Source organism: Oncorhynchus nerka, linkage group LG8, assembly GCF_034236695.1.
Source record: "Oncorhynchus nerka isolate Pitt River linkage group LG8, Oner_Uvic_2.0, whole genome shotgun sequence".
Taxonomy (NCBI): domain Eukaryota; kingdom Metazoa; phylum Chordata; class Actinopteri; order Salmoniformes; family Salmonidae; genus Oncorhynchus; species Oncorhynchus nerka.
The window spans coordinates 44,165,747-44,183,139 of record NC_088403.1 but is presented as its reverse complement, the minus strand read 5'-3'; the positions used below and the strand labels follow the sequence as shown (position 1 = coordinate 44,183,139).

The 17,393-nt window shown below is 40.3% G+C and overlaps 1 protein-coding gene and 1 long non-coding RNA gene across 2 annotated transcripts; both read left to right on the top strand.

Moving 5' to 3' along the window:
• Positions 1-13,545: 13,545 nt before the first annotated feature.
• LOC135572776 (uncharacterized) lies at positions 13,546-14,159 on the top strand. The gene is made up of 3 exons (XR_010464475.1): positions 13,546-13,645; positions 13,731-13,814; positions 14,097-14,159. It is a non-coding gene; the product is annotated as an uncharacterized LOC135572776 (long non-coding RNA).
• Positions 14,160-15,474: 1,315 nt separating this feature from the next.
• On the top strand, positions 15,475-16,549 carry LOC115133840 (apolipoprotein L3-like). Its single transcript, XM_029667316.2, has 2 exons — positions 15,475-15,513; positions 15,611-16,549. The coding sequence occupies exons 1-2, from the start codon at positions 15,475-15,477 to the stop codon at positions 16,472-16,474; spliced, it is 903 nt and encodes a 300-aa protein (XP_029523176.1). The 3' UTR covers positions 16,475-16,549.
• The last annotated feature ends 844 nt before the right edge of the window (positions 16,550-17,393 follow it).

The window sequence follows — 17,393 nt, the reverse complement described above, 5'->3', positions numbered from 1 at the left end:
TTTTTTTAATGGGGTTTATCCTTATGCTCTATAAAGCAAGAAGCCACTGAATGTGCTGTGGTTTTCCCTGTCTGTTCTAGATGTAGAGAGATGAGGTCAGAAGACACCTGTATCAGGGGGGAAACAGGGAGAGATGACATCAGAGGACACCTGTATCAGAGGGGAAACAGGGAGAGATGAGATCAGAGGACACCTGTATCAGAGGAGTAGCAGGGAGAGATGAGGTCAGAAGACACCTGTATCAGAGGGGAAACAGGGAGAGATGACATCAGAGGATACCTGTATCAGAGGGGAAACGGGGAGAGATGACATCAGAGGACACCTGTATCAGAGGGGAAACAGGGAGAGATGACATCAGAGGACACCTGTATCAGAGGAGTAGCAGGGAGAGATGAGGTCAGAAGACACCTGTATCAGAGGGGAAACAGGGAGAGATGACATCAGAGGACACCTGTATCAGAGGGGAAACAGGGAGAGATGAGATCAGAGGACACCTGTATCAGAGGAGTAGCAGGGAGAGATGAGGTCAGAAGACACCTGTATCAGAGGGGAAACAGGGAGAGATGACATCAGAGGACACCTGTATCAGAGGGGAAACAGGGAGAGATGAGATCAGAGGACACCTGTATCAGAGGAGTAGCAGGGAGAGATGAGTTCAGAAGACACCTCATTCAGAGGAGTAATAGGGAGAGATGAGGTCAGAAGCAACTATAACAAGAAACATACCTTATACTGTGCATGGGTGTAATTAAAACGTTGTAAGTGATGTGTACCTTTTGTTACTGTAGCCATTCAGTGCCTCAGTGTCAACATGTGGTTGTTAACTTAAGCACACATAATGTCGCTAGTGCTAATGAGGGTCGCATTGGGTTAGTATGAGACACTGGTTGCATCCCAATAATCTCTTCTTTCTCCCAAAGTGTACACTTTTCCCTTCCTTTCATGGATTTGAACAGATATGACTAATATATGGAAACTCCCTCTAGCCTTTGCCTACACCATCCAATGGTTTTAAATTTGTGGGGAGTAGTGAACGAGTGCACATTTCAGGATATAGGAGAGATCTTTGGGATGCAACCCCTCTTTTCGCAACCACTTTGATAGTTCTTCGATAGTGTCTTCCAACTCTTTAACTGATGCAGGATTGAAGGTGTCGCCAACGATTGTGAAGACATTGCTAAATGCCAGGTTGGTTTCTCTCACCGAGGGCGGTACTGTATATAGCCATCTCCTCCTAGTTCTGCTGTAAGCGCAATCTTTGGTATGTCTAGAAATAGTAAGGGTTAGAGAAGCAATCAGGGTCAATGCCAACTGAACATTTGGGCCAGTTTTCCAGACACAGATAAAAGTGTGGTGGAGTTTCTCAATTGACTGACAGCACTTTCAATCCAGGACTTGGTTTAATCTGTGTCTGGGAATTGTATTTGGTTATTCAAAATAAACATTTTCACAATGAAGAATAGGGCATGCATATGTTTTCACACACTATTTTCCAGTAGTTTGCGCTAATTCAATGTGTTACCCACGTTGTAATTGTTGGCTATTTGATGTTATCTACCTTCATTCTCTTTTGATGTTATCTACCTTCATTCTCATTCTTCGCTCTTCTTCATTCTTCCTACCCAACATGCCTCGGCCAAGGAGAAAGCCGATCTCATGATTATCATGTCTTTCGACTACAAGGACTCCCCTAGGACGCTGTCTTGGACGATGGCACCCAGTTCGTCGCGCGACTGGGGGCACCGGTCAGTGTCTCCTCTGGATCCACCCACAGTCTACCAAGAGTTACTCTGCTGTTTTGTCTCCACTCAGGCCACCAACTGGAGCAAGTTCCTCATCTGGTCCGAATATGCACACAACACACTGCCGAATTCGGCTACTAGACTGTCTCCATTTGAGTATCAGTTCGGGTTCGCCCCCCCCTTGTTTCCTGAACAATAGGCCGAAGTGGGGTGCCCTCAGCAGAGGTGTTCAGTCGATGATGTCGCCACACCTGGACCAGAGCGCGATCCTCCTTGCTTCGCTCCTCTGTCCAACAACAACACCAGGCTAACTGGCTCCAAAGGCCCCTTCGGTTCCTTCGACCAGCTCAACGGGTGTAGCTGTCCACCAGTGATCTCCCCTAAAAAGTGGACTCTCGGAAGCTCGCCCCGCTCTACGTAGTACTATTTAAGATCCTGAGTCGCATTAACCCGGTAACCTATCGTCTCCAGCTCCCCAGGTCAATGAGAGTCTGTCCATCGTTCCATGTCTACTGTCTCAAGCTGGTAAGGACCAGTACCTTCTCCCCCCCACACCTGCCCCTTCGCCCCCTCGACTTGTTTATGGCCACCCGGCCAACCCCGTCCGTCGTCTGCTGTAGGCTCGTCAGGTCCTGGGAAACCTACAGTACCTGATGGACTGGGTGGGGCTACGGCCCCTTAGGAGCGAGCGTGGGTGCCTGCCAGGGACATCCTGGACCCGGGACTTGTTCGGGACTTCAACCAACTATGTGGTGGTTGCCCTGGCTCCGAGGCTAGAGCCGCTCCTAGAAGGAGGTGGGTTACTGTCATGGTTCCACCTGTCACCAGAGGGCGAGACAGAGAGACCTTCCTAGAAACTATAATGACGCTAAAGCCTTTTCTGTTACTAATTATGATTTCCTTTTAGAGAGATGTGTTTTCTGTCACCCTTTGCAGAAGTTTGATTTCATTGACATCTGCATTTGTTTCCTAAGTGAGTAATCGAGTGTTTGTTGTTTTCCCAAGTCTACTTTGTACCTACTGTTGAACTTTTTCCCAGTAAAGTGTTTACGTTTATTCTAACCATTGGTTCCTCCTCTCGTTCGCTTCTCTGCTCCTGGGTCCTACCTCACCATGTCACACCCATGTCATCCCCTACATATTTATTTGTGCCCAAGGATCTTTGTTTTATTTTCTCTTCGCTGATGTGGCATTATGAAGGAAGACTTATCTTTGCCTGTGTTTGTTGGTGTAAGTGTGAGAGAGAGTGTGAGTGTGTTTAAATATTTGTCTTGAGTGTTGGCACACATTCTCATATGCGTGTGTGTGTGTCTGCATGCATGCGTGCGTGAAAAACCAAAGGCTGAGGTCAAATCAGGGACCATTAAGTTTTTCCAGTCAATCAAAAAGTCAGCTGTTCAGCTACAGGAGAGCCTGGATGAACTGAGTAGTGTCATCTCATTCATTAATTATTCAATTAACGACGCGACGGTCTACAGGGAGGAGGTGAGGGCCCTCGAAGTGTGGTGTCAGGAAAATAACCTCTTACTCAACGTCAACAAAACAAAAGAGATGATCGTGGACTTCAGGATACAGCAGAGAGAGCACCCCCCCATCCCCATCGACAGGACAGTAGTGGAGAAGGTGGAAAGTTCCTCAGCCTACACATCACAGACAAACTGAAGTGGTCAATCCACACAGACAGTGTGGTGAAGAAGGTGCAACAGCGCCTCTTCAACCTCAGGAGACGGGAAGACATTTGACTTGTCACCTAAAACACTCACAAACTTTTACAGATGCATAATCGAAAGCATCCTGTTGGGCTGTATCACCGCCTGGTACGGCAACTGCACCGCCCTAAACTGCAAGGCAAAACGCATCACCGGGGGCACCCGCCCAAACTACCCGCCCTCCAGGACACCTACAGCACCCGATGTCACAGGAAGGCCAAAAAGATCATCAAGAAAAACAACCACCCAACCACAACCATCACTAGTCACTTTAAATAACGCCACTTTATTAATGTTTACATATCCTACATTACTCATCTCATATGTATATCCTGTCTTCAATATCTTCTACTGCATCTTGCCTATGCCGCACGGCCATCGCTCATCCATATATTTATATGTACATATTCTTATTCATCCCTTTACATTTGTGTGTAGTTGCTGTGAATTTGTTAGATTAGTTGTTAGATATTGCTGCATTGTCGGAAGTAGAAGAACAAACAATTCGCTACACTCACATTAACATCTGCTAACCATGTGTATGTGACCAATAAAATTAGATTTTATTTTATGGGCAGATTTACATTATGATACCCAGAACCTGTCTTTGATTGTTAAGACATTGCTTGTTTAACTCAGCTATGATATCTAGGTGGTACAGATAAAAATCTATATTACAGACCCCTACTACTCTAGTTCACAGACATCTAGGCACACACATATGCATAGACACACACAGAAACTGTTGCAATAGGTTATGTTTATGACATGTATGCATAAAAGATAAAATAAATCATTAACATGCCTATATCTTTCAATAAGTCACATAATTTGACTCGAACTCCAGTGCTGGAGATATTGTCTCAGAGGTTGAAACCCTCAGACAGATTAGTCATCCCCACATTGTAAACTACAAAAACTCATTTCTAGGTAACTACATTTTACTTTGTATTTGTCTCTATATGTTTTTTCATTTGTTTCAGACACGGTGTATTGGAATTACAAGTTAATATAGTATCAGCAACTACTTTAGTGTTTATTTGTTTCACAAATAGTATTCCCAAGTAGTATTCACTAACAAAATACTAATACATTTTCACAGAGGATAACTGCTACTATATAGTGACAGACCATTGTGCGAAGGGAAATCTCTCTCAGAATATACAAATTCAGAGGACAAAGCCTACAGAAGAATACTCCGAGAACTGTTTTAATGTTAGGCAAAGCATACTTTACTTTGATACCTTCACAGAATATGGACTGTTTTGTCAAGATCTGCATGTTTCACGCATGTTTCACGCCTGCTCCCGCTCCACCTCTCTGGCACTCTGGCCTCAGGCTGCCCATCATTACGCACACCTCTCACCATCATTACGCACATCATTGGACTCACCTGGAATCCTTCACGTTTTGATTGCCTTCCCTATATCTGTATAGTCTTTTCGGTTTATGTTCCTTTTCATTAAATCAAAGCTACCAACAAGGAAGTAACGGTGGGTCGTTTAGGCCAAGATATTCTTTCTGACTGGTGGAATGTATGACACAAAAGGTAGAAAACATTTAAGATGCATACAGTATATTCCTGAAAAAATGTAAAGATATTGAACATTTCCCACACATCCCTCATTTACTGCAACTCTGTCATAAGGCCTACGATGCGGTATCATAAAATGACATGAAATATGTCAAAGTCATGTTTTTCCAGTCAATCCAACAGACAGGTTATCAGCTACAGGAGAGCCTGGACTAACTGAGTGATGTCATCTCATTTATTTCTAAGATAGAGGGTTGTTACTTGCACGACTGAACTACTCAGTGATTGTACGATATGCATAAACAACAGATCCAATCATAAGTTAATATGTAACTTCTCTGATAATACTAAGTAGTACAGATCAAAATCTGTATCACAGACACATCTACTTCTGAAATGTTTAATTTTATAACCGTCGGGATGATTTGATCTGTATATCATTTTCATGAAACAAATTGCATTAAAATAGTAAGCAACTGCAAAATGAGCAGATTTAGTCTATTAGTACATAAAGGTGCATGGTGATTGTATAGAATCATATTAATAAAACATTGACTGACATGAAACATTATACATTAACATTTGTTGATGGTAAAAATGATAAAGATCAGTTAATACACATTTTTTTAAGTATGTAAGTGCACCAAATCCTTGACTCTGAGCATATGTTTCAGTTGTTGCTGACTATGTGACCAATATTGAAAAGAAGGAAGAGTAAGAAGACACTGGTAGGGGACATCAAATCATATTTTTACCAACATCAAGCCATGGCACAATTTCCAATAGAAAGAAAAGTACATCAAGAATTGCCAAACACGCATTATTAAATGATATACTGTAGGTTATTAAATGATATACTGTAGGTTATTAAATGATATACTGTAGGTTATTAAATGATATACTGTAGGTTATGAAATGATATACTGTAGGTTATTAAATGATATACTGTAGGTTATTAAATGTAAATAACCCAATGTCCCGGATTAGTGAGAGCTATCATGTTTGTTGTCTTTTTAGGAAGGATAGGGTCACTCGTACCCCTTGGACCTAAAGGGGAGACAGGAGAGCCAGGAGGGAAGCAACAGTCCATCTGAGAAACACTATTGGAATATAAATGGTCATGTTATTTAAGTTACCAAGTTTGAAGAAACAAATGAGTCTAGTGTCATGTTCTTTCACATGCAAGAATCGAGTTTGATCAGCCATTTACTCTCTTAGATCCATCAGCTCCAAGCCAGTTTGATACTAGTGGTAATGCAAATATTATTATAATATGTGAAATTTAAACAAGACTTTGATATTTTCCCCACAAAATCACTCAGAGGTACAGTTGGATAGCCTACCTTTGGATTCCTATTCATCGTTGACCAAAAACAATTCCCAAAGCTTACAAAGCAAAACTACTGTACCACATCTAGCAGCTACTGTAGTAAGTAGAACTAGCCAGCAAGCCAAACTGTTTTCATAAAACACAAGATATAAAAATACTAAACTGATGCATGTATGGTACACTGTTTTCTCATATTTGTCGACCTGTTAATATAAATTGAAATGGAGGAACTTATTCACGAAGGATCAAGTGTTATATATTATACAAAATAAAGCGAACTGGATGGAATATGGGGGAAAATGCACCATTTTGTTTTTAAAATCTTCAACATGATTCTCCAAACAATATTTTGAAAGAGGAAGGGAAGTATTATATAGCATATGTTTTCATTTCAGTCTCCTCCATCTCCACTAACCGAAGTTAATTGTAAGGATTTTCTTCCTATTCATAATGTAAAATTAACAGCTGTACAGAAAGACTCATTTTGAAGGCCAAATTACAGAGGAGGGACTTCTTGATGCAATTCATGCCTTTAAGTCCGGGAAAACTCCAGGTCTGGATGGCATGCCAGTTGAGGTAGACTAAACCATTTTTGATGTGCTCAGATTACAGTTCTTACTATGTTCTAACCACTCCTATAAAAATTGTAGATTGTCAGATACTCAACAAGATGGTCTGATTTCATTATTACTGAAACAGGACCCAAATGGTAGAATGAAAGATCCAGCCATTAAAAACAATTGGAGGCCCCTTACACTTCAGTCTTGTGATGCAAAAATTCTAGCAAAGTGCACAGCGCAATCAGTATAATTAAAAAGGTATTGTCGGATATTATTCATCCTTATCAGACAGGTTTTTTTACACAGATGATGCATTGGAGATAATGTAAGACAAATACTGGAAACAATAGAACACTATGAACAATCTGTGAAACCAGGCCTGGTATTCATAAACTCAGCAAAAAAAAGAAATGTCCCTTTTTCAGGACCCTGTCTTTAAAACATAATTCGTAAAAATTAAAATAACTTCACAGATCTTCATTGTAAAGGGTTTAAACACTGTTTCCCATGCTTGTTCAATGAACCATAAATAATGAATGAACATGCACCTGTGAAACGGTCGTTAAGACACTAACAGCTTACAGACGGTAGGCAATTAAGGTCACAGTTATGAAAACTTAGGACACTAAAAAGAGGCCTTTCTACTGACTCTGAAAAACACCAAAAGAAAGGGTCCCTGCTCATCTGTGTGAATGGGCCTTAGGCATGCTGCAAGGAGGCATGAGGACTGCAAATGTGGCCAGGGCAATAAATTGCAATGTATGTACCTTGAGACGCCTAAGACAGAGCTACTGGGAGACAGGATAGACAGCTGATCCCTCTCACAGTGGCAGATCACGTGTAACAACACCTGCACAGGATCGGTACATCTGAACATCATACCTGCAGGACAGGTACAGGATGGCAACAACAACTGCCTGAGTTAGACCAGGAACGCACAATCTCTCCATCAGTGCTCAGACTGTCCACAATAGGCTGAGAGAGGCTGGACTGAGGGCTTGTTGGCCTGTTGTAAGGCAGGTCCTCACCAGACATCACCGGCAACAACGTCACCTATGGGCACAAACCCACCATCGCTGGACCAGACAGGATTGGCAAAAAGTGTTCTTCACTGACGAGTCATGGTTTTGTCTCACCAGGGGTGATGGTCGGGTTCACGTTTATCGTCGAAGGAATGAGCATTACACCGAGGCCTGTACTCTGGAGCGGGATCCGTTTGGAGGTGGAGGGTCCTTCATGGTCTGGGGCGGTGTGTCACAGCATCATCGGACTGAGCTTGTTGTCATTGCAGGCAATCTCAATTCTGTGCGTTACAGGGAAGATCCTCCTCTCTCATGCAGTACCCTTCCTGCAGGCTCATCCTGACATGACCCTCCAGCATGACAATGCCATCAGCCTTACTGCTTGTTCTGTGCGGGATTTCCTGGAAGACAGGAATGTCAGTCTTCTACCATGGCCAGCAAAGAGCCCGGATCGCAATCTCATTGAGCACGTCTTGGACCTGTTGGATTGGAGGGTGAGGACTAGGGCCATTCCCCCCAGAAATGTCAGGGAACTTGCAGGTGCCTTGGTGGAAGAGTGAGGTAACATCTCACAGCAAGAACTGGCATATCTGGTGCAGTCCATGAGGAGGAGATGCACTGCAGTACTTAATGAAGCTGGTGGCCACACCAGATACTGTCTGTTACTTTTGATTTTGCCCCCCTTTGTTCAGGGACACATTATTCCATTTCTGTTAGTCACATGTCTGTGGAACCTGTTAAGTTTATGTCTCAGTTGTTGAATCTTGTTATGTTCGTACAAATATTTCCACATAAATAAACGCAGTTGACAGTGAGAGGACTTTAGCTGAGTTTAGCTGAGTTTGAAAGGGCTTTTGATAAAGCACGATTGGAATTGATATTGAAATGCCTGGAATATTTCTAAATTTGGAGAAGCTCTTACACAGTGGGTTGAAGTTATTTATAAACTGGGTGGTTCGAGCCCTGAATGCTGATTGACTGACAGCCATGGTATATCAGAACTTATACCACGGGTGTCACGCCTTGGTCAATATGTTTTGTGTTTTCGTATATATTTTGGTCAGGCAAGGGTGTGACATGGGTTTATGTATTGTATTTTCGTATTGGGGTTTGTCGTATTTGGGATCGCGGCTGAGTAGGGGTGTTGTATAGGCTTGGCTGCCTGAGGCGGTTCTCAATCAGGGTCAGGTGATTCTCGTTGTCTCGGATTGGGAACCGTATTTAGGTAGCCTGGGTTCACTTTGTAGTTCGTGGGTGATTGTTCCTCTCTTTGTGTTAGTTAGCACCAGATAGGCTGTATTAGGTTTCTCGTTCCGTTTGTTGTTTCGTATTCAGTTATTTCATGTATCGTTCCATTTTCCTTCATTAAAGATCATGAGTAACCACCACGCTGCATTTCGGTCCGCCTCTCTTTCAACAACAGACGAACGCCGTTACAACGGGTATGACAAAACATGTATTTTTACTGCCCTAATTACATTGGTAACCAGTTTATAATAGCAATAAGGCACCTCGGGGGTTTGTGGTATATGGCCAATATACCACGGCTAAGGGCTGTGTCCATGTTCTTCGTGATGCGTCGTGCCTAAGAGATCAAGGGCTTAAAATAAAGGTGTCATTGTTTGCTGATGATTCACGTTTTCTTTAAAATACACAATTTGGATCCCTCCACAGCATCATAGATGATCTAGATAATTGTTCTTACCTCTCTGGATTTCAACCAATGATAACTACATTACGTATTGGATCACATAGAATCACAAAAAAATACAACTTTTACATCATTGTGTAGTGTACCAATGAAATGGTCTGACAGTGAAGTGGACATACTCGGTATTCATATCCCAAAACAAAGAAATGATCTCACTACAATACCTTTTAATAGAAAGTTGTCAAAAATAGATAAGATCTTGCTACTGTGGAAAGGAAAATACCTCTCTATTTGTGGACAAATCACCCCGATGAACTCTTTAGTCATATCCCTGTTTACGTATTTTAAAATGTTCAATTTTATTTGGAACGGCAAGCCAGACAGCAAGCCAGACAAAATTAAACGGGCCTATTTATATAATGAATATGAATTCGGAGGGCACAAATGATTTGTAACGGTTTTCTTGTGTCGAAGGAGAGGCGGACCAAAATGCAGCGTGGTTGAAGTTCATGTTTTTTAATAAGACAACTAAACGTGAACATAATACAAAACAACAAACGCGGAAAACCGAAACAGCCCTATCTGGTGCAACAAACAGAGACAGGAACAATCACCCACAAAACCCAACACCAAACAGGCTACCTAAATATGGTTCCCAATCAGAGACAATGACTAACACCTGCCTCTGATTGAGAACCATATCAGGCCAAACACAGAAACAGACAAACTAGACAAACAACATAGAATGCCCACTCGGATCACACCCTGACCAAACAAAACATAGAAGCATACAAAGCAAACTGTGGTCAGGGTGTGACATTATTAAAATGTTCAAGTACTAGACCTCTCATTAAAGGCTTCAGTCATACAAAATGTATACTTCATTCTGAACTGGTTCTCTAGCAGATTAGCAGCAATGTTTCACCCCATGTTCCCAAATGGCCCTTTCCCTTTATTCAGATTACAACATCTCACTTTCTGTTATTTGAAAATGAAATAATCTCCAAAATATCATTATTTTTAAAACAAGCCTCAGAAAGTTGGTTGCAATTTCAGTTTAATCGACCAGAAAAGACAGAACAAATATTACAACAAATATTATGGTTCAACTCAAATATACTAATTGATTTAAAAAAAGCTATAATCTGTGTAAATAATTTCATACATAGGACTGGTGGAGTTATGTCACACATGCAGATGATGGGGTTCACCTTGGGGTCATGATTGGGGCTGCACCAAATGATTGATGTATTATAATAATTGCTTATGTTGTATTAATAGAAGGGGAAGGGCTATAAGACCCCTTCCTCACGACATCTATTGGGTCCTGGACTACACATTAGCAATATATGCATTATAAGTTTTAATATTGTTCCACAGTTATTTTCTAGTATCTCTTTCTTATAAGAAACAGTCTGAGATATGTGTGAGTTATTGCAGTCAAAACAGGGAGTCTGTGAGAAAGTGCCTCAAGGCTAAAAGACATTCATAGACACAGAACCCTGCAGGGGAGTGAAAGAGATAAGAGACAAGTCAGAACTATTGTTCTCTCCTGCAAGTTTGTATAACTGTATATGCATGGGCTTGGTCTCATGAGTAGAAGGTGTTGACGTAGGCAGTTACATCACTATGGGTTGACTGCAAGCATATTAAAGCAACTTTCCTATTTTGCAGAACTTACCCGAAAATATGTGTGCTATGTTCCCGTTGTCAACTTCTGTCTACAATTGCATTAATAAAGGTTTTTGATTTACTTAAAGATATTGTCTGATTGCTCACCAATAAGAAAATTATTGACAAGGAACAAGGAACCTACCCCAACACAGCTTACAAAAATATATGGAAATGTCTGCTCTACTCAAAATTACAACCAACTAATTGCAGCAAGTGAAAGGGGGAGAAATTAAAGAATTTGTCTGTCAGCCATGCATTAAAGACCAAAATTGTCTAAAGAAAATTGTGATAAATAAAAAAGTATGCCAGTTTCATTTAAGGACCAAAACATTTACAGCTGGGCCATATTGAATGCAAAATTGTTAGGAAGATATTTTTTTGATGTACCAATTCCATGGCACATGGTTTACGAACTGATACACAAAACAACGCTGGATTCAAAATTTAGAGCTTTTCAATTTAAATTATTATACAAAATTGTTGCAACCAATAGAATGTTATATATATATATGGGGACCCGAAATACTATATAATTTGTTTTTGTACTGTTCATAATATGTAGCTTGTTTTTGAAAAATACATTTGCATATTTTATATTTTTACTACAAAAATATGTGGAGGATTGGAAATTATGCAGACAATTACAGTGATGGAAGCCAGAATCTGCCTGCAATATTAAAGCTGATCTACACGTTACGCCCCCCCCCCCAAAAAAAAACAAATATATATATATAATAATAATAATAATAGACACAGGTACAGAGGACAATTAAAAGCAGGAAAAAACGAACAAGTTGACAACAGTAAACAGCTCTTGTTTCATCATTTGAACATTACTTCAGTAGGACAGTAGGATTTCCTGTAAATCACATGATCTGAATGCTTTGGTTTAGTCCAAACTTCCCTATAGTCTCTCACAGCTGACACACCGGTTGATCGTTCATCCATTATTGCTTAACATGTAATGTGGATATGGGTGTGTTTGTTTGATCAAACCATGTAAGTAGAGGAGGAGTCCTGCATATAAGATTGGAACTCCTAATCAAATTGTAGGTAAAGTAAGCCAGCAGCACAACCAGCAGACAGACAAGCAAAGGTAAACCTGTGTTACTAACATATTCACCTTACTGCTATGGTGTATTATTGCAAACCAATGTATTTTACACTGAGTATACAAAATATTAGGAACACCTGGTCTTTCCATGACATCGACTGACCAGGTAAATCCAGGTGAAAGATATGATCCCTTATTAATATCACATGTTAAGACAATTGTGTCATTCAGAGAGAGAATGGTACATTTGAACGGGGTAGGTGCTAGGAGCACCGGTTTTAGTGTGTCAAGAACTGCAAAGCTGCTGGGGTTTTCACGCTCAACAGTATCCCGTGTGTATGAAGAATGGTCCACCACCCAAAGGACATCCAGCCAACTTGACACAACTGTGGGAAGCATTGGTGTCAACATGGGCCAGCATCCCTGTGGAACACTTTCGACACCTTGTAGAGTCCATGCCCTGACGGATTCAGGCTGTTCTGAGTGCAAAAGGGGTGCAACTCAATATTAGGAAGGTGTTCCTAATGTTTTGTGACCTCAGTGTATATTAAAATGTACTTTATTGATTTAAAAAAAAAGATGAACATTGCTAATTGACATGAGTGAAACACAGACTCTAGTGAAATCTAAAGATGGGGAAAACACAGTGTCCTTGAGAAGAAAGGATACACTACCCAGAAGGAGGTAGAGAATGGTGTCATAGCTACTGACAAACATGGTGACCAGTTTGTCATTAAAGAGATCAAACTGAATGAGGTATGTGAGAACTATTTGTTATTTCTGAATTGATTATATCTTAGAGTTTTTTGGAATGATCACAGAGGGATAGGATACATAATTGGGTTTCAATTATAGGCAACTCTGCAGGTGCAAAAATAATGATTGATAATGACATGTATTCATAAAGATAAACTAAATAATTAACATGCATATATCTTTCAATAAGTCACATATAATTTGTTTTGACAGACATCTATCCTGGACTCCAGTGCTGGAGATATTGTCTCAGAGGTTGAAAGCCTCAGACAGATTAGTCACCCCCACATTGTATGCTACAAAAACTCATTAACAGGTAACTACATCATTCATTTTGTTGTTTTATTTGTCGTTTTATGTATTTCATTTGTTTCAGAGACATTATATTGGAATTACAAGTTAATACAGTATCAGCAACTTCAACAAGTGAACTACTACAGTATTAATAGGTTTCACGATTAGTATTCTCAAGTAGTATTCACACACAAACTACTAATACATTTTCACAGAGGATAACTGCTACTATATAGTGACAGACCATTGTGCGAAGGGAAATCTCTCTCAGAAGATACAAGAGCAGGTGACAAACCCTACAGAAGAGTACTCTGAGAAGGTAGCTGAAGTAATAACTAGAAGATTCCACTCCACAACTGTTTTTATTTTAGGCTAAATATATAATCACTTTGATACCTTCGCAGATTATGGACTGGTTTGTCAAGATCTGCATGGCCCTGAAGCATGTACATGACCAGGGCCTTCTTCACAGAGAACTGAGACCCCAGGTAATGCTAATAGAACATTATGCAAAGGCTATTAGTTTAAAGATAGCCTAGAAATAAACTTAAAGAAAAAGGAGGGTTAATAAAATGTAAGGTTTTATGTAAATCCCTGTTAAACAATCAACTGCATGTTGTGATTTGTGGGGGATTGTTGACTTCACAGCGATACAAAAAGAGATTATTACACAAATGTATGTTATGATTCATATCAGTGCCGAAATTAAATGATGGAATGTCATAAACTGTTGTTTAACACCTCAACTGGTATTTTCTTATCTATACTAGAGCATACTTCTCACAGAATTTGAAACACTTCGTTTGGGAGCGTTTGGAAGTGTCAATGAAAAGTATGTTCGTTTTGTAATTATAAAAGGCTCATGATGAATTTACACACAATACATTAATAGTTACACCAATTAATAGTTTAGTATTTTTGATTACATAAATGAGTAGGGAGAAAAAAATCTGTTAATGTGCCTACTTTGTTTATCAGGACTACCAACGAGGATGGAATGGTGGGTTATTTAGGCCCAGAGATTCTAACTGGTGGAATATATGACACCAAAAGGTAGAAAATATTTAACATGCATATTTAAATATATATTCCTGGAAAAATGTAAAGATTTTGAGGTAATAATTAGCAATTTCCCTAATTGTTCAAGGTAAAGTGAGATGAGAATGAAACCACAAACAAATAACAAAACATTTGAGGCTAGATAATCCCTCATTTACTGTAACTCTGTCACAAGGCCTACGATGTGGCATCATAAAATGACATGATCTATGTCATAAAGTCATGTCCCAAGCCATACGTTAGGTAAACCAGGCCAATAAGATGACCTAGACAATAATGAAAATGTGAAGTAAGTTGACATTTGCAGAGATCCACTGACATGGCTGTTACTCCACACACACACGCTCACAGACAGTGTTACCATAGGATATGTTTGTTAACAGGTTTATAAGTGTAAAAATAAGTGAGAATTATGCAGTGTAAAATAATAATAATTACATGAGAATTAACATGTTTATTTTCCATCCTTTGCAGTGATATTTGGTCCTTGGGATGTGTGCTGTATGAGTTGTGTATGCTTCAGGGTGCAGTAAGTAATCCTGCATTTAAATGCTTGTTGTCATTTCGTATTTTCCAGTTGGTGAAGTTGTATACGACATGAGTGCAGTCAAATAGTTTTAAAGTAGAAACAATTATTCAACCAATGAGATAAGTGTCTACCCAGCTAGCTTAAGATAGCTAACATTGACCAAATTAAACTAGCTACATATATCTTGTAAAAAATATTACGATTGTAAGATTGCTCTGTTTTATCAATTTTCAGCTGAAAAGTTCAAAGATCAGATACCAAAAACTTGTAAACTCGGGATGCAAAATTCTGACGTGAAGGGTCGATCAAAATCCAATAATTCCGACATAAGTTGAACTCGTTCTATTTTGCCTGTCCACCACTAGATAATGATGGATATTGTGTGATAATAGACAGTTCTTTCTTCTCAGTTCACTGCAGTGAAAACAACGGACCTCATTAAAAAAATATTGAGGGGATCTTACCCATCCCTACATAAGAGCTTCTCACCGGAGCTCTGTGAACTCCTGTGTGACATCTTCCAACAAGACCCGACCATTAGGCCTTCAGCTGGTGACATCATGGCAAAACCCTTCATTATCAGTTTCCTCAAAAAAAAGGTTTGCTATGCAATATCAATCGTTCAATCATTCAATATGTCTGGTAACCATCTACATTTCCATTCATTCATTGATATGTGTTCATTAATTTCTGTAGAGTAAGAAAACTGTGGAGGAACTCCAGACAACCTTGGACAAGCTGAGAACTCTGGCAGGTGGCTTGGAGAGTATTCACAAAGGCACCACCATAGGCAGTCTGACAGGAGGTGTTATTGGGGCAGCTGGAGGAATCACCTCTTTAGTCGGGCTCATCATGGCTCCCTTCACTCTGGGCGCCTCCCTGATCGTCACTGGGGTGGGTATTGGGGTGGCTGTCGCTGGTGGCGCCACAGCAGGAGTATCCAACATCACCAACATGGTCAATCAGTCCACCGACCGCCTAGCCATGAAAAACATCATCAAGGAGTTCCAGGAGAAGATGAACTCTGTGGTGACATCTCTGCAAGACATCGCTGAGGGTTTGGAGACACTCATGAAAAGTAGCTCTTCTAAGACAGAAAGTGCCGGTTTAAATGTAGAGGCCGCTGCTAGTGCTGGGGTGAGGGTTGGGAAAGGCGTTGCGGGCACCACAGAGCTCTTCAGACTACTCCGGGTAGCCAATATTGGCAAGGTGGCAGCCCAAACTGCCAGGGCAGTGCGTGTGGCAGAGGTGGCGACAGGAATATTTTCAGCTTTTTTTGTAGCGGTTGATATCTTCTTCATCGCCATGGACGCCAGAGAGATCCACAACATCCGACAGGCGAAGGAAAATGATACCAGTAAGTTAAAAGTGATGGACACAGACTCCTTCACTGAGCTGAAGCCTGGATGTGAAGAACCAAAGGCTGAGGTCAAGTCAGAGACCATGAAGTTCATCCAGACGATCAGACAGACAGCTGAACGGCTACAGGAGAGCCTGGACGAACTGAGGGATGTCATCTCGTTCATTCCTAAGATAGAGGACTGTTACTTAGACGACTGACCTACTCAGTGATTATATTAGATGCATAAAGAACAGATCCAATCATACTTTAATATTGAACTTGTCTGCAAAAGGCAGGCATAGGCAGATTGCCTTTCTGATTCCCAGAACCTGATTAAATCCTCAAGACATTGCTTGTAGAACTCAGCTACGATAACTAAGTGGTAAAGATCAATATCACAGACGCCTCTACTTCTGAAACATTTCATTTTATATCATAACCGTGTCATGGAATTATTCTAATCAAAAGGAGACACTTTAACATTTCTTCAAAACAAGTCAACTTTATTATTTAATTATTAATTACCCCCCCCCCCCCCCCCCCCAAGAGTCTGGCCCCAACTCCATCTCCCACGGTACCCCAGTACAGAAACATTAACTCATGCTTTAACTCATGCTTTGGAATGCGGTCTTGCACACCATCCACCCCTTTCGAGTATATAATATATAATATACTATAATATATCATATATAATATAGTATAATGTTCAGTCTCTGGATATAAAATAGACGAGTTCAGAGCGAGAATCTCCTTCCAGAGAGACATCAGGGACTATAATTTGCAAATAAATTCATTAAAAATCCTACAATGTGATTTTCAGGATTTTTTTCCCCCTCATTTTGTCTGTCATAGTTGAAGTGTACCTATGATGAAAATTACAGGCCTCTCTCATCTTTTTAAGTGGGAGAACTTGCACAAATGGTGGCTGACTAAATACTTTTTTGCCCCACTGTATTGATATATTCTTAATTCTATTCCTTTACTTAGATTTGTGTGTATTGTTGTGAAATTGTTATATATTACTTTTTAGATATTAGTACACTATTGGAGTTAGAAACACAAGCATTTTGCTACACCCGCAATAAGATCTGCTAAACACGTGTATGTGACCAATAAGGATATGCTATGATATAATCC

Coding starts and splice junctions, on each gene's coding strand:
- LOC115133840 (XM_029667316.2), top strand. CDS start 15,475: ATGGCAAAACCCTTCATTATCAGTTTCCTCAAAAAAAAG. Junction 15,514..15,610: donor TCAGTTTCCTCAAAAAAAAG/GTTTGCTATGCA, acceptor TAATTTCTGTAG/AGTAAGAAAACTGTGGAGGA.